We start from the raw sequence: 24188 nt of genomic DNA, 5'->3' as shown, positions 1-24188 counted from the left end.
CTGTATATTTGTATATTTGTTATTTGATATCATTTGCCTTCATCTAATGGTCAAAGAAGGACAACTAGGTGGTCCAGTAGATAGAGTATTGTCCTGGAGTCAGGGAGATTCATCTTCCTGAGTTCAACTATGCCCTCAGGCACTTACTAGCTGTGTGACCCTTGGGCAAATCACTTCATTTTGTTTGCCTCAGTTTCCTCATCTATAAAATGTGCTGGAGATGGAAATGGCAAAGTAATCTCACATCTCTTCCAAGAAAAACCCAAATGGGGTCACAAAGAGTCAGACACAACTGAAACAACTGAACAAATGAATTAAATCCAGTGACAATAACATTGTAATTAAAAAGAACGGAAACAAAATGATCAAAAACAAATGCTATGAATTTATAATGACCAAATTTGGCCCCCAAGAAGAGATATAAGAAGACATCTCTCCATTTCTTCATCAGAGTGAGGACTATAACTCAGGGAGCATTGCCCGTAATGGCAGTCTATTGATATTTTGGCAAGTTTTGTTGAAATTTTTTTCTCCTTTTTTAGTCTTGGTAATAAAGGAAAGTTCTCTGGGAAATTATGAGAGGGAGACATTGGGAAATGTAGGTGATACAAAGACAAAATATTCCATTAAAAATGTATTTCTTAATAAGAATAGGAAATGTTATTTTCAAAGTTATAACCCCAAAAAAGGGGGGGGAAAGGGAAATTGTGAGACAATTCCATTTTTCCCCATCAACATTCCACCAACCAGATGTTAGCCTCTTTAAATTTATTAGAAAATGTTCCCAGAGCAATCACTGAAGAAACCTTGGCTGATTGCCCCTGTGAGCTGAAAGTTTGCTAATGAATCAAGCTACAGTATGCCAGGGCAACCCCCATTAGGGCCAAGGCACTGAACTGAGGTTGGGTAGCTTAATTGGCCCCCAAGGAGCCAAAAGAGAGTAGGGAAAGTTTGCAAAGGAACAAATTAGCAATGAGCCCCTGAGAATTCTTCCCAAGCCACTGAAAACTTCTGCCACTTCCTTGGGAGTCTCAAGAGCTGCTGGGAATCATTAAGAGTCTGTTTTAAGACAGAGAGAAAGAATAACCTGCCAACTTCACATTCCCCAAACTTTGGTGGTTATGTTCCCAGGTAACCACAGGCCAGGGACTCATCAGAGCTGCCATGAGGAAGGCATGGAGACATAACAACAACAACCTCTTAGGTTGATTGGGCACCATCATATGTATAAAAATACTTCATACATTCTCTTATTTGAGCTAGACAGATGTAATGTCCATTTTTTTATTTTTTTTTATTTTTTATTTTATAGCTAAAAAAGATTGAGGCCAAGTGAGATTAAGTGACTTACCCAGTGTCACAAAGTTCATCTAAGGTACATTTAAATTTTAGGGGTCTCAACTGCAAACTTTGTAGCATGTCACAAAGCATATTTTTTAAAAATAGCATTAATAAGACACTTTAAAGATTTATAAATTTATAAAACTTTATTATGCATACATGTACATACACGTTACCTCATTTTACTCACACAATTCTGTGAGCACTATTATTACCATCCACATTTTTCAGATGGAAAAACTGGACTGACACAGGTGAAGTGATTTGCCAAGTTCACCCAGTGGGTAAATTGTCTAAAACTGGAATCAATAACCAGTCTTCCTAACTCTTTAAGGCCTAGTATTCTACCCACTAGAGCACATAGTTTCCCTTTTCTTGCAACAGTCCTCTTGGTCACGTTAAATAGGTTCATTTCATGGATGAAAACTGTAGAGAGGGGCGGTGATATTCCCATTTTCGTACACTTGAGGCAGGATAGAAAACCCAGGTCGTTCAACTTCAAATACAGAACTCTTTCCATGGCCCACTCTTCCTTTGGAAGGGTGAAACTTTACAAGTGCTTATACAGTAAATGAAATCATTCCTCTCCCTCCCCGAACCCCAAATCTCACCCCTCAACAGGGTTTCTCTTCCCAGCCTCAGCAATCTGCCTACCATCCACTCCTGGCCACAGCTGCTGCCCTTCTTTCAGGTACTCACTAGATTCTCCCTGCCTCTACCCAGACCTGTCTCCCACCCTGATCTCCCTACTACACTGGAAAACAAAACAAACATCTAATTTATAGTCCAGCCACTTGGATTCAAAGTCCCAACTCTGCTACTGTGGGCCAGTTCCACCCAGGTAACTTCTAGTGCCCTCAGCTAGAAAATAAAGAGCGAAGACTAGCTGACTACAACTACCTTCAACCTTCAGTTTGTACGGTAAAAGCCCCCCACCCCACAAAAATGATGAATTCAGAGTCACAGGAACTGGGCTTGAATCCTAAGGCTGCCTTCATCCTTATAGCAGTGTGGTACCAAGTGAAAAAAAAAGCACAAGATTTAGAGTCAAAGGTCCTGAGTTCAAATTCTCCTCAATAACTACATATGTTATCTTGGGAAAGTGCCTTGATTTCTAGAGGCCACAGATTCCTCATCTACAAAATGAGGTTAGGCTTAATAAATATAAGGTAGGGGAGGTTAGGTGGCACAATGGTTAGAGCACCAGCCCTGGAGTCAGGAGGGCCTGAGTTCAAATCCGATCTCAGACACTTAATAATTACTTAGCTGTGTGTGACCTTGGGCAAGTCAGTTAACCCCATTGCCTTGGAAAAAATAAATAAATAAGTCTAAGGTGTGTGTGTGTGTGTGTGTATACAGACATGTATGTGTATGAGGTGTAAATATATATATATGGCATATATGTGTGTCTGCACATAAACACACATACATCTATACACAGATACACATAGAGGTAGATTATATGGTTGCATTAGGGATCTGACCCATATAGACCAATTGAGGTTAGACTAAGTATCTGATCTATGCTTCCCCTCCCCCTCTTGAGGCCTCAGTTTCCCCCCATAGGGATAAGGGCATTGTAGTACATGACCTCTAAGGTCTCTCCCACTCTCACCCTAAGATCCAAGGAGCTGAATAATTTTTATCACTCCCAGAATCATTTCTAGGGTCAAAGGTGGAAAGTCAGGCCCTCTGGCTTCGCAGCTGGGCACTGTCCAAAACTCCCTCCCATACCTGTGTTATCGTCCTCTAGCTCTGACATCTCACAATTGCACAAAGTGAGAAGACTTGGCCCAGTTGGTGTCTAGGGTCCCTCGGGGCTCGAAAGCAGATGCTCAGGCTCAGCTCCTCCGAGACTGCTGGGAGGGTGGAAGCCAGCCAGCAAGGCTCAGAGGAGACCGCACGGCCTAATCCTAGTCCTCTCTTGCCACCTTGTGCCCACTTGGAGAAGAGCTCCAGGTGCCTTGGACAAACACGCTGCCTCTGCCCAGCCTGTGGGAAACAGTTCCAAAGTCCAAGCAGCAAGGTCCCAGTTGGGGAGGAAAGGGGGTCCCGGCGTCTTCCCAAAGTCCGTTCTGCTTCCTGAGATACCCACTGAGTTTTCCTGGCTTTTCCCACAAAGGGCCAAATGAATGGTCTACCCTCTCTGTTGAAGTCCATCCTTTAAACAAACACACACACACACACACACACACACACACACACACACACACACACACACCACACACCATGCACACACACGCACACCACATACCACACACACACCATGCACACACACACCACACACCACACACACACCATGCACACACACACATAGACACACTACACACACACCACACACACATAGACACACCACACACACACCACACACACACCATGCACACACACACATAGACACACCACACACACACCACACACACACACATAGACACACTACACACACACCACACACACACCCACACACACACCATGCACACACATATACACACCACACACACCACACACACACCATGCACACAAAACCAGACACACACCACACACACACCATGCGCACACACACATAGACACACCACACACACACACATACACACACCACACACACCACACATGCACACCATGCACACACACATACACATAGACACACCACACACACCACACACACACCATTCACACACACATAGACACACCACACACACATAGACACACCACACACACATAGACACACCACACACACACCACACACACGCACACCATGCACACACACATACACATAGACACACCACACACACCACACACACACCACACACACACACATAGACATACCACACACACACACACCACACACACACCCCACACACACACCATGCACACACACATACACATAGACAAACCACACACACCACACACACCACACACACACCATGCACACACACACATAGACACACCACACACACACCACACACACATAGACACACCACACACACCACACACACCCCACACACACCATGCACACACATATACACATAGACACACCACACACACCACACACCACACACACCACACACACCACACACACACCATGACACACCACACACACCACACACACACACACACACCACACCATGCACACACACACACACAGACACCCCACACACACACCACACACACACACACACACACCATGCACACAGTCTACAAAAGGAAATTTAAAGGATTTCCTAGAATGTAAAGAACGATGAAGTAGACAATGTATTTGAGAATTTCCTTTTTTCCTTTACTTGCCTCTGGTTCATATTCCAGTTCATTGACAAATTAGAGCAAGTCTCCAGATTTTTTTTTTAAATTAACACATGCAAAGACATGTAGATTTACCAATTTATAAATTAGTCACCTGTACTGGGGACAGAGCTAAAACCTGTGATTATGGGAATTCTCACCAATGGGGGCCAACACCTTCTCTATAATTTCTTGCCCAGAGCACAGAGAAGCTATGTGTCAACAGTGGGGATCCTGATCTTCCAGGCTTTGAGGGTTCTCTACACCATCGCTTATACCTGTATTACTGCACTAATTAATAATCACGCATTTCCTTCCCTTTCTGGGTCTCCGTTTCCTCACCTGTAAAATTAGATTAGTTTATCTAAATACTGATTTCTCCTCTCAACATCTTTGTTACTTTATTTGTAGAATGAGGTCATTCAACTCTACCTTATCTATACATCCCCTTCCCCTTTCTGGGCCTCAGTTTCCTCAATTGTAAGCTGACAGGATTGAGTTCACTGATCTCTAAGGTCCCTCCCAGCTCTAGATCTACGATTTCATAATCACAACTGACTTCTAAGGTCCTCTAGAACAACATTCTGCAATTTGATCTGTAAAACGATGGGGAGTAGGGTTGGCTATTTCATTTCTGGGGTCCGTTTCCTCCCAATCCTGTATTACTGTATTGATGAAAAAAATCTCTGACACTGTGAGAACCTGGCCAAATCCTTTCACTTCTTAGTTCGCTCAGTTCTCTCAACCATAAGGTTGAGAATCTACTCTTTATTGGAGGAACGGACCCCAATTAGGGTTTGGCTCATTGCAGGCACAATAAATGTCTGTTACTGAATGAAAGTTCCATGGAGTCTCTACTCCCATTCTAACCTAAGGTAGATAAGATAAAAATGTGCTGTAAGAATCATGTCTTAAGCAAAGGAATCTTTCTTTGATTCTCAAATCTGAATCCATCTTTTTCTTTTTTTAGGTTTTTGCAGGGCGGTGGGGTTAAGTGACTTGCCCAGGGCCACACAGCCAGGTAATTATTAAGTGTCTGAGGCTGCATTTGAATTCAGGTCCTCCTGACTCCAGGGCCAGTGCTCTATCCACTGTGCCACCTAGCTGCCCCCGAACCCATCTTTTGCCAACCCAAGTGCCACCCCCTCTGTGAAGCATTCTCTAAGTATCCCATCCCTAAACCAGCAATAGCCACACATTCAGAGCATAAATCATAAATCTCTGCTCAATGGGTCTTGTTGAATTTAGGCAGTGTGGGGCCCTAGATTCAGGAAGAGCAGAGTTCAGATTCTGATTCAGACACTCGCATCCTGCCAATGGCAAGTCGCTTAGCCTCTCTCAGCCTCAATTTTCTCAGCTATAAAATGGGGATAATAACAACCACCATACTGGATGGTTGTGAGGGTCAAAGGAAATGGCACGTGAAGCACTTCACATACCTGTAAATGCTGCTGTTATTAGTCACTAGTAGAAGTTTCTCGAAGATCACCCACTAATAACATTTTACAGATGGGGAAACTGAGTCCCAGAGGTCACCCAGATGATAAGTGGGGATCCTAGGAAGTGAACCCAGATGCTTTGACCCAAAATTAATAATCATTCCATCGAATCAAACTGAAGAGACTTCAGAGCTCATAGGATGATATATCTAGAGCTGCAGGTCACCCAGTCCAACACCCTCACTTATCCAACAAGAGAGGTGAAGACCAGAGAGATTAGATCACTTGCTCCAGGTCACACTTTAAGTGTGCATTTAAGGGTCCAAAACCAGCCCTGTTTATACATTGGGATGCTATATTATTGAATTGTTAGAATTCTAGATAGTTCACCAATGGTGATTATTGTGCTAAGAGTAACTTACCTGGACGAATTAGGACAATTAGGTCAAGGAGGCTAGAGACCCCGCATCCCTTTGGAATCCTCAGCTTTCTCCAACCAGCTCAAATCTCGCCTTGGTCAGGAGGCCTCTGTCTGTCCCCAAGCCTTCTCCTCTTCCACCTACCCTATAGGTCTCCTATAAAACCTACTTATTTTCAAGAGATTGAGTTCAACTGACTTTCAGGATAGACATTTTTTTTAGGTTCTTTTGTAAGGCAAACGGGGTTAAGTGGCTTGCCCAAGGCCACACAGCTAGGGAATTATTAAGTGTCTGAGACCAGATTTGAACCCAGGTACTCCTGACTCCAGGGCCGGTGCTTTATCCACTGCGCCACCTAGCTGCCCCAAGGATAGACTTTTAATAGAGATGTCATGAGAAAATCTAAGAAGACAGAAAGAAAATAAAGAAAATTTCTTTCCCGATAGAATCAATTATTTCATCTTATAAAAGAAACAAATAATAGAGAGGAACCATTCAGGGTCAATGCACTGGAGTCAAAAAGCTAACATTCTTCATTTAAGGAGAAAAGAGGAGTTTTGGGGGGCTGTGAATAGTGAGTGCCATCATAGCTTATGAAATCAAAAGCATAATCAGTTAAAGCTATGTCATACTTATACCCTCCCTTCCCTAACATTAGATAGGGTGAGGGGTGGAAGAATACTCATGAGAATGATCTCACCTTAGCTCAAGATGAGTTGGGGGTTGGGGGGAGACTCCATTAATATACCCCATTCTACAGGGGCAGCTAGGTGACACAGTGGATAGAGCACCGGCCCTGGAGTCAGGACTGCCTGAGTTCAAATCCAGCCTCATACATTTAATAATTACCTAGCTCTGTGGCCTTGGGCAAGCCTCAACCCTATTTGCCTTGCAAAAACCTAAAATACATAAATACACATATATGTATATATATACATATATATATATACATATACATACACACACACACATACCCATTCTACAGATGAGGAAACTGATACCTAGAAAAGTTCAGTGATCAGTCAATCTATCATTAATATTCCCATTTTATAGATGAGGAAACTGATACCCAGAAAGATTCTGTATCTATCAAACTATCATTAATAGCCCCATTCTACAAATGAGAACACATACTAGAAAGTTACTGTGATCAGCACAAAGTCTCATGACTGGTTTGTGGGTTGGAATCCTGATCAGTGTGCCTCAGTTACCTCCCAGGGTTGTGAGGATTAAGTAAGACAATTATTGTAAAACCCTTAGCATATGGTCTCGGGCACATAAGTAAGTAAGCTTTGTAAGAAAAGTGCTATACAAATGTTTGCCGGTCCCAACTGCCACAACTGCTAGTTACTCCTTTTAGGGGCAAATCACCCATTTCCCCTCCCTGGGTCCTACTTTATCACATGTAAACAAAGGGGGCTAGATTAGATAAACTCTTAAGGCAACCTATTTTCCCACTTGGAGTGTTTCTCTTAGTAGGAAATCTTCCATTTTTCACCTCTGGATATAATCAGAATTTATTAATACCACCAAAGCTTATAAGTTTCTTAAAGTTATTATGGCTATTTATTGCTGTTGTTGCTGTCTAATCATGTGACCCTTTGGGGGATTTTTTTGGCAGAGATACTGGAGTGGTTGACCATTTCCTTCTCCAGTTCATTTTACAAATGAGGAAACTGAGGTAAACAGGGTGAAGTGACATGGAAGCTCATTAAGGGCTGGGACTTCATTTTTTTTGGTTTAGTTTGTATCCTCAATGCTTAATACCAGAAGCTTAATAAATGTTTGTTGCCCAACTTCTAGCTCTGACGTTCTATGTGCTGTGTTTTGAAGGTTCTCTGAGTTCCTGGAGACCAGGATCTGAGATCTGACATTGTTTCTGACCCTTGGAGGGAGGAAGACGGCCAATGGAGAGGCCGAGCATGACTCCTGAGAGGTGGGGGGCGGGGGGTTAAGGTTGGTTCTTTGTACCCTTAGCAATAATAAATGTATACTAAGATGAATATTTTACCTGAAAGATCTTCTAAGACCAATAGTCCACATTCTCTATTCTAATGAATAAATGGAAAAGAAATTAAATTTTTTTTTAGTTACTAAGATCCCTTTCAGTTCTGACATTGTGTTCTAGGATGAATTCAAATAACAGAGAGGAACCATTTGGAATCACTGCCCTAGAGTCAAAAAAGCTAGCATCCTTCATTTAAGGAGAAATGGGGAGTTTTAGGGGTCTGTCATGGCTTATGAAATTAAAAACCCAACCAGTGAAAGCTATGTCATGTTTACACCCACTCTCCTCCCTGTGTTGGGGAGGGTTTGGAGAGGAAGGAACACTCAAGAGAATGACCTCACCTTGCCTTAATTATTATTTTGATGAGGGGGGGGGAGCACAGCACTCTAAAAGGGCCCTGATGTCCAATTAGAGCAGGGTATCCTTCCTGAGGCCCAACTGTCCCTAGAGTCCTGGGGGGTCAGTTGGTACATGCCTTCACTATATGACCTTACTTTTGTTCAGGCATCCATCCAAATATGGATGTGAGTGGGCATGCAGCCGATGGAGGCAGCTGATGGCACAGTGGATAGAGCCCTGGATCTTCAGTCCCCAAGACCCAAGTCCAAATGTGATCTCAGACACCTGCTGTACGACCATGAGCAAGTCACTTAACTCCTATCTCCCTCAGTTTCCTCATCTGTACTTTGGGAATAATAACAGCCCCTACCTCACAAGACTGTGGGAATAAAGAGATGAAATTTGAAAAGTGCTTTGGAAATGTTAAGGTGTCATATAAATGGGGGACCAGTACAGGATAATTTCTCCTACATCACTCCAGGTTGTTGAAAATCCAAGGGTCATCTCACAGGTCCAGCTAGTCCTGCTCTTTCAGTTTATTTCTTTTTCAAAAACTGAGACATAAGAAGTGAAGTTACTCCACAGGTGGTAACAGAACTGAGAGATGTGCTCAAGGTCCCAGACTGGAAAGTCAGACTCCGTAGCATCTTAGTATCACTCCAGAAGTCTAGACAGAGACTCTTCAACATGCATCATCCTCACACTTTGAGGAGGCAGGACAGCTTGATTATCCTCATCTTACAAATGAGAAAATGGGTTCGGAGATTATACAACTTACACAAGAGCAAAATTAGTGAGTGATGGAACCAGGCTACAAATCAGGTCAGTGATGACCTAGTGGGAAGAACTCTGAATCTGGAAATGCCTGGGTGGGTTCACCATCTCCCTCTGACAAGCAATGGTGGGAGAACTCAGCACCTCATTTCACTCGTTTGAGTCTCAGTTTCCGTACCTGTCAAAACTATTCCACCTAGAATTCTTGATTTATAGGACTGTTGAGAGATTCAAATTCGATGATTGCTTTACAAATTTTAAAGTTAGAAAAACATCATTTGTTATTGTTACTATACAGGAATACCTCTGAGACACACAATGGAAAATGTCCATTTAAAAGTAATCTCCCCTTCAGAGGCCTCTTCTCTGCTCCCATATGCCCCTGAAAATGATGGGGAGGGGGGTGAGTATACATTTGTGTTTCTTGTTTCTATTTGTGAGTTCATAGTTATAGACAATTGTCAGTGAGAAACTCCCCAGGACCACAGTAGAGCAGAGAGGGGACAGATTATACATACATACATACACACATGTATATATATGTACATATATATATATATATTTATACAGATAGATGGATGGAGAGAAACTTGTATAAATATAGCCTCTCCACTAGATATCCATCAGGGTAAGGAAAAACATCATAGCCCGCTGTCCATCTCCCAAGTCTGTTCAGGTGAAAGGGAAGGATCCTTTAAACAGTGGGTGTGAATGTGTCTTTCTGTCTACGTGTGAGTTAAGGCCTGGTCCCATCCATGAGAATTTTTAATTTAACCATTTTTCTGCATTACACTTCCAGGAGGGAAGGGATATTTGTAGGAATGACTAGTATTAAAAGCAAGGAAAATCCATTAAACTTATTTGAAAACATAAAGGGAGCAGCTTTTCTGCCAACATTTTGCGAGGGAGAAAAAAAATGACCACACTGAGGTATCGCTATGAATTCACTGGGCTGTTTCACGATTCCTGACAAGAGCTCAGGGCCTCCTCTGGTCCAGTCCCTCCCGTGCTTCTTTCTGAGGCTCTAGCCGCTTTCCACTCCCCCTTTGTCTTCATGAATTGGGTCCCCTTCTCTTTTTACTGTACGTGTTACTATAAATAGGGATCTTATATTCCCCCGGCCACTAGAAGATGCAGATCAGAATCTCCATGACCCACTTGTGACCTCCCAGGAGTCACACCGGCCTCTCCACTGACTGTCTTCCTCCCTCCGAGGGTCAGAAACAACGTCAGAGCCTGCTGCCCCTGTCTCCCAAGTCCATACCAGAAGGAAGGGAGGGGTCCTTTAAACAATGCGTTTATTTAAGGGGGGGAAAATCTTCTGAAAGGCCTGAAGGGGCAAGTCCTTTCCTCTGTTTTTCCTTCCAGAGAGAACGCCCAGATCCAGAGATAACAACTGGCAGAGCACGACCAGGGTACAAGGGGTGAGCCGATCATCTGGATGCCTATCCCAGTAACGCCCCGAATCTTAAAACAAAGGACCCACAGTCACAGGATCATGGAATGAGAGTCAGAAAGGACCCTAGCAGTCCACTGGTCCAACACTTTCAAATTAATAATGATAATGATAACAGAATATATTCAGAGTATTAAGGTTTGCAATGCACCTTCCATAGCTATGATCCCATTTGAGTACCACAAACCTGTGAGGTAGGTGTAATTCTAACACCTCAGAGGAGGTAACTGAATCTGGAAGAGATTAAGTGACTTGCCTAAGCTAACAGAGCCAGTAAGTGGATTTGAACTCCAGTCTTGTGTCATCAAAGCCATCACACTGACTACCCTGGGGAATGATATTTCTACCCAAAGCAATGAACCCCTAATTTTGGTGGTGTTGGTGGTGGTGGTGGTCAGTTGTTTCAGTAATGTCTGATTCTTCATGACCCCTTTTGGGTTTTCTTGGCAAAGATGATGGAATGATTGACCATTTCCTTCCCAGCTCATTTTACAGATGAAGAAACTGATGCAAACAGGGTGATTAATATGGATCTATATTTAGTAAAGTTATACATGTAGAGCCTACATTAGATTGCTTTCTATCAGGGGAAGGGGGGAGGGAAGGATGAGAAAGGAGAAAAATGTAAAATCAAAACCTAGCAAAAAAAAATGATTGTTGAAAACAAACATGTAGCTGGAAAAATAAATATGAAATGAATGTTATATATTAATTCAAAAAATAAAAATATTTTTTGCACAATGGCTAGAGCACTGACCCTGGAGTCAGGAGGACCTGAGTTCAAATCCGGCCTCAGACACGTAATAATTACCTAGCTGTGTGACCCTGGGCAAGTCACATAAACCCATTGCCTTGCAAAAACCAAAAGAATGAAAATAAAAATATTTTTTTTTAAAAAGCAATAGGTAGGAGTGACAAGGTGCATTTAGACTAGATGTTGGGAAAAACTGAGTGCCCAAGCAAGATGGTGACTTTGCATTGGAGCCTCTCTATGCAGAGGCTGGATGATACCTTGTTGGGTATGCTACAATGAGGATGTGACTGGTCCAGGCTGGATCAGATTCAATAGCTGCTGAGGTCTCTCCCTACTCCAATATCCCATAATTTCTACTATGAGGACAGGATTAGATCCAGTCTTCCAGAACGCCAGTTTCCTTTTAGCGCTTTCTATCCCTCAAGACTGGACTATACTGTTATTCCCACCTTTACAGCCTCAACCTTTCAATTACTTCTCCAGGATGCGCCTGGAGAGAAGGGCACCCAGTGCCCAGGAGACAAGTAGCGGCCACATATCCATGGTCATTGGGATTCTAAGAAGTCAGCAAACTGAGTTAGGGTATTTGGAGGGAAATGGCCACCCAACTCCTGGAACTTTGTGTGATTTCTTCATGAGCCCTGGAGATAGTAGGCCTACCAGATGGTCTAAACCCCAAATATATATCAATAATGATATTTTATGGAATATTGCAAGGTTTGCAGAGTATTTTATAATATCTCAGTTTACCCTCACAACCACCTTGGGAGGCAGTTGCTGCCCCTACTTTGCAGATGAGGTGGTTGGTTAGTTTATGTCCTTTGTTATCAGAGAAGATCAGAATGACATCACCATTCAGAGAAGAGTAACAGTGTGTTTGACTGTGGCCAATCAGAGCAGTACAAGCTGGGGATGCTCTACCACTGGTCAGGCATAGTCCAGGTGAACAGCTGGGGTGGGTTCGCTAAACTTATATTTCCTTTGAGCTGCTTCAGTTCTGCCCTTCTCACAGGGCTCAGTACCCTCTCTGATGAAAGCATGCCATGCTGGGCGGTCTTGTGCCAATATCTCCCATGCTGTACAGTCAATTCTAAAATTCTTAAGAGAGACCTTCAGGGTGTCCCAGAATGCTTTCTTCTGACCCCCTCATGTGCATTAGTGTTTTTGGCAAGCGTATGTCTGGCAGTCTTACCCAGGATTATACAACCAGTCAATGTCTGAGGTTAGATCTGAACTCAGATCTTGCTGACTCCAGGTCCAGCACTCAGATCATTGCCCCAACTAAGCTGCTACCTGAGAGCAAAACATAGATATAATATCATGAAATGCTAGATTCTCCCAACCTAACACAGAGGAATTTCCAAAAGGAAAACTATTAAGTTATTTCCATGTTAAATTCCTGAATTCTCAAGCAGACACTTGACACCTCCCTCCCCCAAATTGACATTTGAAACAGATACAAGTCATGACAACAGAAGCATATTGAAAAGAATTTTTTAAAATAATAATTACATCTTTGATACAAATTCAAATTTTTTACATCTCGGTTCTGACTGTTGAGACTTTGATATATATATATATATATATATATATATATATATATATATATATATATATATATATATACACATACACATACATACACAGTAGATATCGATGCATGTCATTGCCAGTAGAGACAAGAGCCAGTGGACTTAGGGGAGGGAAAAGGGCCCTGATTGGACACTGATCATTACACAGAAGTTTTCACAGAATCACACACATTTTTTTCTTTAAAAAAAAAGACACAAAAAATACCAACCTGAGTAAATCCCTACTAAAAAACATAGAGCATCATGAATCACTACTTCACATATTGCACCGTTAAATAATCCTTCTTACCAAACACAGAAACACAAAAAAGCCCAGGCTGGACAAGCGGGGCTGGGTCACTATGGGGCAGAGAGCTCAGCTCTACTCCCACCCAGCCCACGAGGTGCTGGGAGACAAGAGTGACCAAGTCTTTGGGAAGAAACTAGGGAAGGGAAGGAGAGCCAAATATACTGAAAAGGGGTAAGTAAAGAGAGGAAGGGAAAAAAGAGGGGAAAGGGAGAAAGGAAGGAAAGAAGAGAGAGATGAGATAGGGAGGGAGGAAAAAGAGAGGGAGAGACAAGAAAGAAAAAAGAAAGAGGGAATGAAAGATGGGAGATGAACGAGAGGAAAGCTGAATTAAAAAAGACAAGAGGAATGGCACTGAAAAGGCTAGTAGGCCTTACTCATCTATTTTTAAATATAATGTATATTCCAATTATGAGATTCAATATAAAAATATAGATATCTACTGATTTTTGCCTACGGAAGCATAATTAGGAAAGGCACATGTTTAAATATAAAATCCACATGGAGGAGAGATACCACATCTCCCTCTTGACACTATAAACAACCAAAATTAAGCATTTATACATCAGTGAGATTCCAAGATACAGTAGGTAAAAATAGACTTCTGATCCTCAAAATATAGTCAACTCAACACAATCTTGGCTTCAGAATGTGAACCATATAAAAGAGTTTGCTCATTTAAAAAAGAGAGAGGAGAGTGAGAGAGACAAGAGACAGAGAGAGAAAGAGGAGAGAAAAGGAGAGACAGAAAGAGAAAGACAGAGACAGAGAGAAGAGAGAGAAAGAGAATGAGTATCCTTTATAAAGAAGAGGGGAAAAGATTTGCAGCTCCCTTTTTCTCGTTGGTCTGCAACCCCTAGGGAAAAAGTCAACTCATCCTATTCTTAATCTGGAATGTAGTTGGTTTACTCAGCCACAGTCCCTGAAGTCCAACTCTTTGTTTGCATTTTCTTATATGTGTATCTTCAAGCCTTCAAGATTGGTCACAACCAAACAGAATATTCACACACACACACACACACACACACACACACACACACACACACACACTCTCAAATTAAGACACTGTACATATAAAAACATATCCACAACAGTGCATTCATTTCCCTTTCCTGTGGGGCGCCAGGCCCAGGAAGCCCTGGGCATGAAGGTTTTCCTTTGGAATTAAGCAATGTAACCATTCGTCTTCCCAAAAGCAGTCATTGGCGCGAGGTTCTCATAGATGGACATGGCGGTCGTGTTTTGGTAGATGAGATCAGCTTTGGAGTCTTTCTGGGATTTGATAATATCCCAAACACACTGATTGAGGAAGACATATTGATCCTGACCAAGAAAATGCAAGAGAAAAACAATGATCAGAAGTTTTACTGATGCAAAGTTGTTTTGAAATTAGGCATAGAATATGAGAAGAAAACACACTCAGGCTTGATACTGTCTCTGGGTCTTTACTTGGATGGGTCCCAAAGCCAAGAGTAAAAGCCTTTTCTCTCTTCCCTTCACCAATTTCTACACTTCCAGGGAGCTCACCTCTAGTATCTCCCTCTCCTGCAGGAAGCCCTCCCTGATTCCCAGTGGGTAATGAATGATTGATCCCCTTGGAGCTCTCCAGTGCTGAATTCTACACTTCAATATTATTAGTTAGACATACCTGTATTGGTAACATAAGCCTCACCAGACTGTAAGAAAACTGAGGGATCAGTTAATAGAAAATTAGAAGGAATCTTAGAAACCATCTAACCCACACCCTCATTTTTACTGAAACTAGAAACTAAAGCCTAGTGACTTGCCCAAGTTCTAAAGGTAGTATTTTCTGACTACAAAACCAATGCTTTTTCCATTGATGGAAAGACAAGATGGAATATGATTTGAAAGGAACAAGTAGAAAGACAGGTTAGATGGCACGCTCCAGTGGGATATGGAGTAATGGATGATGAACTGGGGATGGTCAGTCAGGATTAAGTAGTGATTAGAGGTTTTTGAGTTGGAAAGGACCTAGACATCATCAAAAGGCTATCTTAGCTAGCGATTTGGAACCAAATATTCATATTCTCTCCCTGGGGTCCTCATAGCCTGACTCTCAAACTACCTTTTCAGGCTCCTCAGATATTATTCTTCATCCTGTACTGTGTGGTCCAGTCAAACTGTCTTCCCTGCTGGTACTCACATACTCCATCCTCCATCCCTGGGCTTCTGCCTTGGCCATTCCTCCAGGCCTAGAATGGAGTCCTGGCCTCTAGGAATCCATGTCCTTCAAGGGTCATCTTCTCCAATGGGCCTCTTCCACTCCCCTCACTGATTAAGTGCCCAAAATGACCTACCACTTGTTTGCTATACATTCATTCTTAGGAACCATGAAAGAGGGACTAAGAGTTTGTATCTTTGTAACTCTAGGGCCCTACTCAAAGGAAGGGCTTGGGAAATTCTGGGAAGTCATTCTGTTTGTGAAGCAGGCCAGTCCAGAGGATGAGATTCTTTGTCCCGGAGCATCTGATTTAGTTAAAAAATAAACAGTATCTACGTCATTTTTGGCAACAGTAGGTTAGATCTGCAGTTTTCTTTTGGGTAAGAGAAAGCCTCCCCAAGGACACACTAGGTGCCTCCAAAGTCTTAGTTAAACGTTGGTGTTCCTAAACTGCATAACGGTCTTTGAAACATGTTGATACAACAGGACTGAATTATCTAGTGCAGCAGGTATCATTATTCCCATTTTATGGAAAGGGAAATTGAGGTTCAGACTAGGAAAACAATTTGACCAAAGTCACAGACAGAAGAGGCAGGTGGATAACATGATGTACAGTGGGGAATAGGACTCAATGATCTCAAAGGTCCCTTTCCAATTAAAAATCTGCAATCATAACCTAGCCCCAACTCATCATCCATTACTCCATTTTCTCCTGGATCCACTGGACCAACCAAATTGTCTTTCCTGTTGTTCCTCACAAGCAACACTCCATCATGAAGTAGGAACCTGAGACACCAACCCTGGTGGTGCAGGTCCTTCCAATTCTATCCCAGTGGCCTCTAGAGATCCAGATAAAGTGCTTAGAAGGCAGCCAGGGAGGGCAGTGGACAAATTGCCAGGCTAGAGTCAGGAAATTGAGGTTGAATCCTGCCTCAAATACCTACTAGTTGTTCAACCCTAGGCACATCACTAAGCCCCTCTAAGTCTCAAGTTCTTTACCTGTAAAATAGGTATAATAATAATACGTACTTCAGATAGTTAAAGATCCAAAAAGATAGTATGGAAAGCATTTTGCAAACTTTAAACCACAATTTGGTTTTTGTTGTTATTTATTATAATTAGAAAAATCTTGAAGAAGGAGAGAACACTCTCAGTCAGGAGGAATAAGGAAAGATTTTGTGAAGGAAGTGGCACCTGAGAGAAGTCTTTGAGCCCAAGCAAGACCAGACCCAAGAGCCCTGCTACAGCAACCAAGTGTTCATCCAGTCCTTTGGGCTGACACTCTACCAACATGGGGCCAAAGCTTCTAAAATGGCATTAGAGTATTAATACATAGTTTCATCAAATCTTCATCAGGGGTTCTTAATCATTTTTGTGTTCAAATGACTATCCTCTTAGGGTCTAGTGGAGTATCATGTTTGTAAAAACATAAAATAAATTCCACAGGCTTAGAAAGGAAACCGAAAATATTGAAATAGTTATCAAAATACTAAAAACAAACCCAACAAATCCACCAACCCAAGGAGGAAGCCCTATCCCAGAGGACAGAGCTTTCATCTTTTCTATTTTGCTCTTGGGACTCTATAGTCTAAAACTTTGTAGAAGATGAGCTCTGAGGACAAGGCCGGTTTTTGCTTTTCTTTGTATCTTGAGCAGGCAGCATAGTAGATGCTTACTGACTGTAGGTGTTCAATGAAAACCTTTCCATGAAACATAATCTTAACCCCCAGGTTTGCCACCACTGCCTGGAATTTCAATCAAACAACTCATTAGACATTTATTAAGCACCTGCTCTGTGTAAGGTCACCAGGTGAAGGAATTTTTTTTCCAGCTATGGTAAATCAGGACAACAATCTTATTTACGGCCCATGTTTCCAAAACAGATATCAGGATGTAATGTTTGAACAAGAGGGCAGAATGCATCAGTCCCTGTTCCTCCTCCTTCCCCCAATTTGACTTGTGGGTACAGCACTTGATCATACCTCTGTTTGCACCATCAAGGGCCGATGCAAGCGGAGGTCATATACAATCCCATACACATCGACGGCATTTTCATTCTCCATCTGATGGATGAGTCTGTCTATGGCAATGAATGTACCTGTCCTGCCAACTCCAGCACTGGAAGAAAAAAACATACACACTCATGTCACATCATCAAATAACAACAGTTCCTTCTCTCTCTCTCTCTTGATCTTGGAGACCTAAAACTCAACTGCCCTTTGTTTCCATCATGTTCTTGGCATGTGGAAAGTATATTGGTCTGGAGTCAAGACGCAATAAAAATTTGCTGAATTTAATTTAATCTAGCCTAATCCTTTGCTGAGGCATGAATCTTCCTGTGTGTATGAACATACACACACACACACACACACAAACAAACCTGAGTTTGCTGCTCTAGTACAACCTATTTATTTTAGAACTCTCAATTTCTATGAATAGCTTATTTTAAAAAAAAAAAAAAGCCATTCTGCCTTTAATGTGAAACCTCCCAGGACTTTGAAATAAATGAAGACTGAATGACTATTAGTTGTCATCCCATATTTATGATTATAAGCACCTGGCCTATCTATATATACAGCACTTCACAGTTTGCAAAGCTCTTTACATAGGTTCTCTGATGGGAACTTCACAATTACTCTGAGATCAGCCAGCCAAGTTTAATTGGATAATAGTGATTAGCAACCATCCCCTCTCTTCCACTTCTTCCCCCACCTGCGTTTTTCTGTTCTTCAGATTAAATATATCCAAGAACCACAAAATGACAGGATTTAAAAATGGAGCAGGCCTTCACAGTAGCCTTTTCTTGTGTAATATGCACATGGAAAGATTCTTCCCTATAATATCCCTGAGCAGTAATTCTCCAGCCTCTCCTTGAAGACCTCCAAGGATCAGGGAGCAGCACCATGACCTCCTAAGATAATCCATCCCACTTTTGTTCAGCTCGAGTTGGCAGAAGACACATCCCCTGTTCCTTCACTTCTCTCCTCCTCAGCCTACTCTCTAGACACATCCCCCAGATCCTTTCCCTTTCTGTCTGCCATAGGTCCAGAAGCAGCCAAGGCCTGCACCTTCCTGTACCTCTGAGGGACACATAAACCACCAAGGATATAATGTGCCACCCAATGCTGTCTCCCCCTGGAAGTGGAGTGTCTTACTTCCAACAACAGGTTGCTGGCAACTAGAGGTCCTTCCCATGAGGGACTAGGGAGTTAATCTCCCTCAGTACTGTGAGCACTCTGAAGGAGGGTGTTCAGTCCTGAACACCACATTTCAGGAAGGATACTGATAAACTGGAATGTCCAAAGGAAGATAGTGGGTGGTGAAAGACCTGAATTCATGCCTCTGATGCCACTATTGTTTGAAGTAACTTGGCATGTTAAGTCTGGGGAAAAGAATATTTGGAAAAAGGACAGAGTAGAGCCCTACCTGTCTCCTGATATCTGAAGGGCCATCAGATAGAAAAGAGGCCTCAATAAAGCAGAATTAACAGTAATGGGGAGAAGTTACATCAAGTCTAAATGTGTCTCTTTGCAAAGGGGAACTTTCCAGTAATTACAGCTACCCAAAACTGAAAATTTCTGCCTCAGAAATTAATCAGACAGGCCAACTGAAACAGGATAATCACTATGTATGTTGTTCAATCAAGAATAGACAGAAACTCTGTGGCACAGCAGAGAGAGCTGGCATCAGAGACAAAGAGTATGTGTTCAAATCCCATCTCTGTCACTATATGCCTCTGTGTGACTACAGACAACTTACTTAAAAATCACTACACTTAAGTTTCTTCTGCAAAATGAGAAAACAGGCCTAGATGGCTCATAGGATTTCAGAGATCCACTGTATAAAACGTCTCTTAGAATGAGGGTGGGGATGCCCCCCCAATACCTGCAGTGTACCAGCACGGGGGACTCTGGAGGGCTCTGCTTCATGTAATCATTGACCAGGTATCGGAAGTTGATGAGCAGGTCCGTGGTGTCCGGCACGCCGTGATCAGGCCACGAAGTAAAATGGAACTGCCGTAGAGGGTGGCTCTCACTGGTCTTGCTCTGCCAAGCAAGAAAAACAATGGAGAAAGATGGCAGCCCAGAAAGGAGACTACACAACCCGAGCAGGAAGCTCTAGTCTTCGTTGCAACCGCAATTCCAGATTTCTACTAAAATGCTCCTGAATTCATACTATTAATGCTGACTATTAATTAATACAAGCTAAATATAATGGTATTAATATTTTATGGGAAGGTAATGGGAAAGGCTTTGGGATGTATGCCAATATTTTTATCAGTGATGGAAGCATCTCAATGAAAGAACTCCCACAAACAAAACAGACAGGAAGTTATTCTATAACTCAAAGCCTTGAAGAGTATCCTGGGCCAAACACTGAGGTGATGAAATAGCAATTAATACTAAGATTTTGTAGTTGGTTTTTTCCCCAGGACATTCTTTTGGTTGGGAAGGACAAATAAGTCTACTCCACCCTCCAAGTAGCCATCCTATCTGTACTCTATCACCTAACAAAAAAATATCAAAAGCCACGGAGTCTTTGTCCAAGAGCATATTATACTTCTGCAGGAATGTCTGGATGGCCCCTTGTCAGAGATGATACAGAGGGGAATCCTGTTTGTGACACCCTCCTAGACACCCTGAAAGCTCTAAGAACCTCTTCCTCTCAGCTCTTACTCACATTTTTCACTGTGAAATCCCTTATCGTCCATTCTGGAAGTATGATTTCTGATGTCAGGGCAACAGTTATATCCCCATAATTCTGGGTTTGTTTGGAAGGCCAGTATTCCTCACATTTGGTCTAAAATAAAATACAGCATCAATTCACTTAGTATTTATTATAGTATTTACGAGACAACATAACAAAGGAGTACAAAAAGATAAAACAAAGGCATGAGATCCAGGACCAGAGAGGTGATCATCCCTTAATGTACAAGGGGTACACTTTGTAGGAAACACCCAAACCCATTCAACCAATGACCAAAATCAGAGGATTCCATCAGATAGAATGACAAATGGGCAAAGGAACAATGCCTGGACTATCATTCAAGGTTCTCAACATCTCACTTATTATGAAGTCAGTGTTGATTTTAAATCAAGTAAAAATAGCTTCCAAAGTCCAACTATTTTGTTCCTTAGAAGATGATGGAGATGGCAGGTAGTGGGTGGAACTGAGAATATTCAGCTCCCAGACCATCAGAACCCACCCCCGAGATGGAAAATTATCAAGACCATCCAGATGGTCCAGCTGGTAACTTTATTAACAAAAGTTTAAAAAAATAACCACAGGCTTCATGGAGTCCAAATCAACTATTTCCATCCCTGGGGGGAGGAGAAAAACCTATAAAGTTAAAGATTCGCCACTAACTGGACTCTACTGGTTCAAAAAAAAAGTTGATTTCTGTGAAAACAATGGTATTCTCTTAGGTTGTTGATGGCTTTTTCTACCATATGTTACAAGAGAACCCACAAACATCATTACAAGAAAATAAGCATAACTGAGATGAACAGTCTTGCTTCTAGAGAATAAGAGATGTAACAACCCTTTCTTTTCTCAAAACAGAAGAGGGGAATGAAAGGGATGGAATATAAGCTGGAAAACTTAGTTGCTTTGATGGTATGTTTTACCTATTATTCTTTGTTAAAAGGGAAGGTTCAATGCCCCCTGTCCGATTGATGATAATCCCAGCTATGCTTCCCTTAATTGCTGATACCCCAGTCATCTCCTTAATATTCCAACCAACCACTTTGCCACTTTACAACCTTTACAACTCCTCTCCCCTCTGGTTATAGATACATGATCAAGTCAACTCTGCCATGGATGTGGGAAGGGGTATGGCAATAAAATTCCCTATATCTCCACTCACCATCTCTGTAATTTCTTGGGTCCAGGTTCCCCTCCCTAGCTACCAATTCCCTATGTGTGTGGTCCCCAATCCCTTCTACTTCCCTTAAAATGTAAGCTCTTAGAGGAAATCTCTTTGCTTTCATATTTGCATGCTCAAAGTAAGTGACTGATTGTTTTTTCATTTATTCTTTGAATACAGAGAAGGGAGCATATTGGTAAATCACTAGACTATAAAAACAATCCCCAAATCATGAATTTTGGAATTGGAGAAAAAGAAAGCATGTTTAGCAAAATCCTGTTTGCTACATAGAAAGATTCTATACTTCCTTTGCAACCACGCCCTCCCGGAATTCAATCGCCTATAAATACACATTCACTGATGTTGTGGGTCACACCATTACCTTGGACTGCTGTGCATCTTCCACAAGTTTTACTGAGCTTATTCAAAAAAAAAATCATATTGTACAAAAAAAATCAAGTTGTACAAATTGGGTGGATCTTCCTATGAAGTAATTAGTAGAAAGGCAGACTTGGATTTTCTGATATAAGAAGGAATTAGAACATAAGAAAATACCACTGCAGAACAGATTCATACTAGGAGATAACTAGCTTTTTTGGAAATCTGTTCCTAAGCAGTTCAATTTGTAGTAGTGAAAATAAATGGAAGTCACCTAGCGAGAACTGGCTAAACAATTTAAGATATATAAGTATAATGAAATATTATTATACCATAAGAGATGACAAAATAGAGAGTTTCAGAAAAAACTGGGAACTCTTGTATGGACAAAGAAACCAAAGTGAACAGAACCAAGAGAACAATCTGTACAATCACTTTAAAGAAAATAATTTGAAAGACTTTAGCACTCTGATCAATACAATTACAAACCACAACTCCACAGTACTGATAATGAAGCATATTTACTCACTTCCCAAGAGAAAAGTGAAGGATTCAAAATACAAGCCTAAGATATGCATAGTTACTCATGGTCAGTAAGAGAATCTCATTGTTTAACTATGTATAAGTATAGATATAGATATAATTTGTTATAAGGAACTTTTTTCTTATTGCTTTTGTGGGGGAGTGGGGAGAATGGGAGGGAAAAAAATGTTTAATTTCCAACTCTGAGCATTTCCACTGTCTGTCCTCCATACCTGGAATTCTCCTTCCTTGACCTACCCTACTGCCTTCTCTCCTTCCTCTAAGTCCTGCTTCAGATCCCAAAATTCTACAAGAAGTCTTTCCCAATTTTCCTCAGGGTTAGTTCATTCCCTTTCTTAATTATTTCCAATTTATCCTATTTATGTTTTGCTTGTTCATCTTTGTTTGCATGCTGTCTCCTCCATGAAATCATGAGTGCCTTTAGGGCATGGACTATTTTTTTATCTTTCTTTTTAATCCCCAGGATTCAACAATGTCTGGTATATTGGTAGACCCTTCAAAAATGCTTAGTGACTTAACTTAATTGAAAATTTAAAAAAAAACAAAATTAAACAAAAATAAAAAGGTGTTCTCTACAAGAGCAAGACTATTTCTACTTATGGAGGTAATCATGAAGCTCATTTTTTGACTTTCTCTTATTTAAGAAAAAGAAAAGAATTAGTTTTTAAATTCTAGGGAAAAGGATGCTGATTTTTTTTAAAAGATACTTACCCTTCCCTGTTCAACACATTTGGTCAACATAACAATAGAATAAATATTTTTCTCCCAGACCATACGCCAAAAGTCTTTTAGCGTATTAGGTAAGGGTCCTTGAGTGGCAATAAAGTCTTTCTTTGAATAGTAGCCCTAAAAAAAAAAAAAGCAAAGGAACTCATTTTCTATATGTAAAATCCATGAAAAAAATTATGAAGGGTTGTACAGTGTGTGGGGGATGGTGTCATCCAACTTTGGGGTACTTACTGGCATGTAATTGGCATTAATGTAGTCATCAGTCACTTGCGTTTGGATGGAAAGCTTCACACGGGAAATGTCATCTGGAACGTCAAAAGAAAATGATTTATCATAAAAGCATTGTTCCAGGAAAGCTGTATAGAATCAGTCATAACAGAATACAGTATTTAGAATGAGGGTAAACATGGCACAATTTCCTCATGGAAGAATGAACCCATACAAATGTCATTTTCAGTCACCAATAATTAACACAAAGCAATTCTGGCTCACAGAACTGGAAGGACCTGGACACCTTCCCAGCACATCACCACCTCTGCAGTCATTCAAAGAGCTTAATCAATTTAAGTAACAAAAAAAGGAGGGCCTGGAATTGGAATGAACATCAGAGGCCACTTAATCCAGTGCCTAGTCCCAACAACAATGCAATTCAACAGGGTGGCTATTCAGCCACCACTTCAGGGGGCTTCCAGCCCTGGCAGAGGAATCTGCTCTCTCTCCTGGGACAAATGTTCTTCTTTTAGAGTCTCTGAACTTAGAGATGTGGAGCTAGAAGGGACCCTGGAGGTTCTCTAGTCCCAACCTTC

The 24188-nt window shown here is 41.5% G+C and overlaps 1 protein-coding gene across 1 annotated transcript in view; it reads right to left on the bottom strand.

The window, feature by feature from the left end:
• Positions 1-13423: 13423 nt before the first annotated feature.
• Positions 13424-24188, bottom strand: part of PTPRJ (protein tyrosine phosphatase receptor type J) — a 167724-nt gene continuing 156959 nt past the window's right edge. Inside the window, exons 20-25 of the mRNA XM_074230654.1 lie at positions 23614-23687; positions 23365-23499; positions 20547-20666; positions 19752-19912; positions 17849-17984; positions 13424-15007 (exon numbers count right to left, since the gene is read on the bottom strand). Coding sequence (XP_074086755.1) covers positions 14849-15007; positions 17849-17984; positions 19752-19912; positions 20547-20666; positions 23365-23499; positions 23614-23687 — 785 coding nt within the window. The 3' untranslated portion in view covers positions 13424-14848. The remainder of the gene's footprint in view (positions 15008-17848; positions 17985-19751; positions 19913-20546; positions 20667-23364; positions 23500-23613; positions 23688-24188) is intronic.

This window comes from Macrotis lagotis, chromosome 3 (assembly GCF_037893015.1).
Source record: "Macrotis lagotis isolate mMagLag1 chromosome 3, bilby.v1.9.chrom.fasta, whole genome shotgun sequence".
In the NCBI taxonomy this organism is placed as follows: Eukaryota; Metazoa; Chordata; class Mammalia; order Peramelemorphia; family Peramelidae; genus Macrotis; species Macrotis lagotis.
This window is presented reverse-complemented; position numbering and strand designations above follow the sequence as displayed.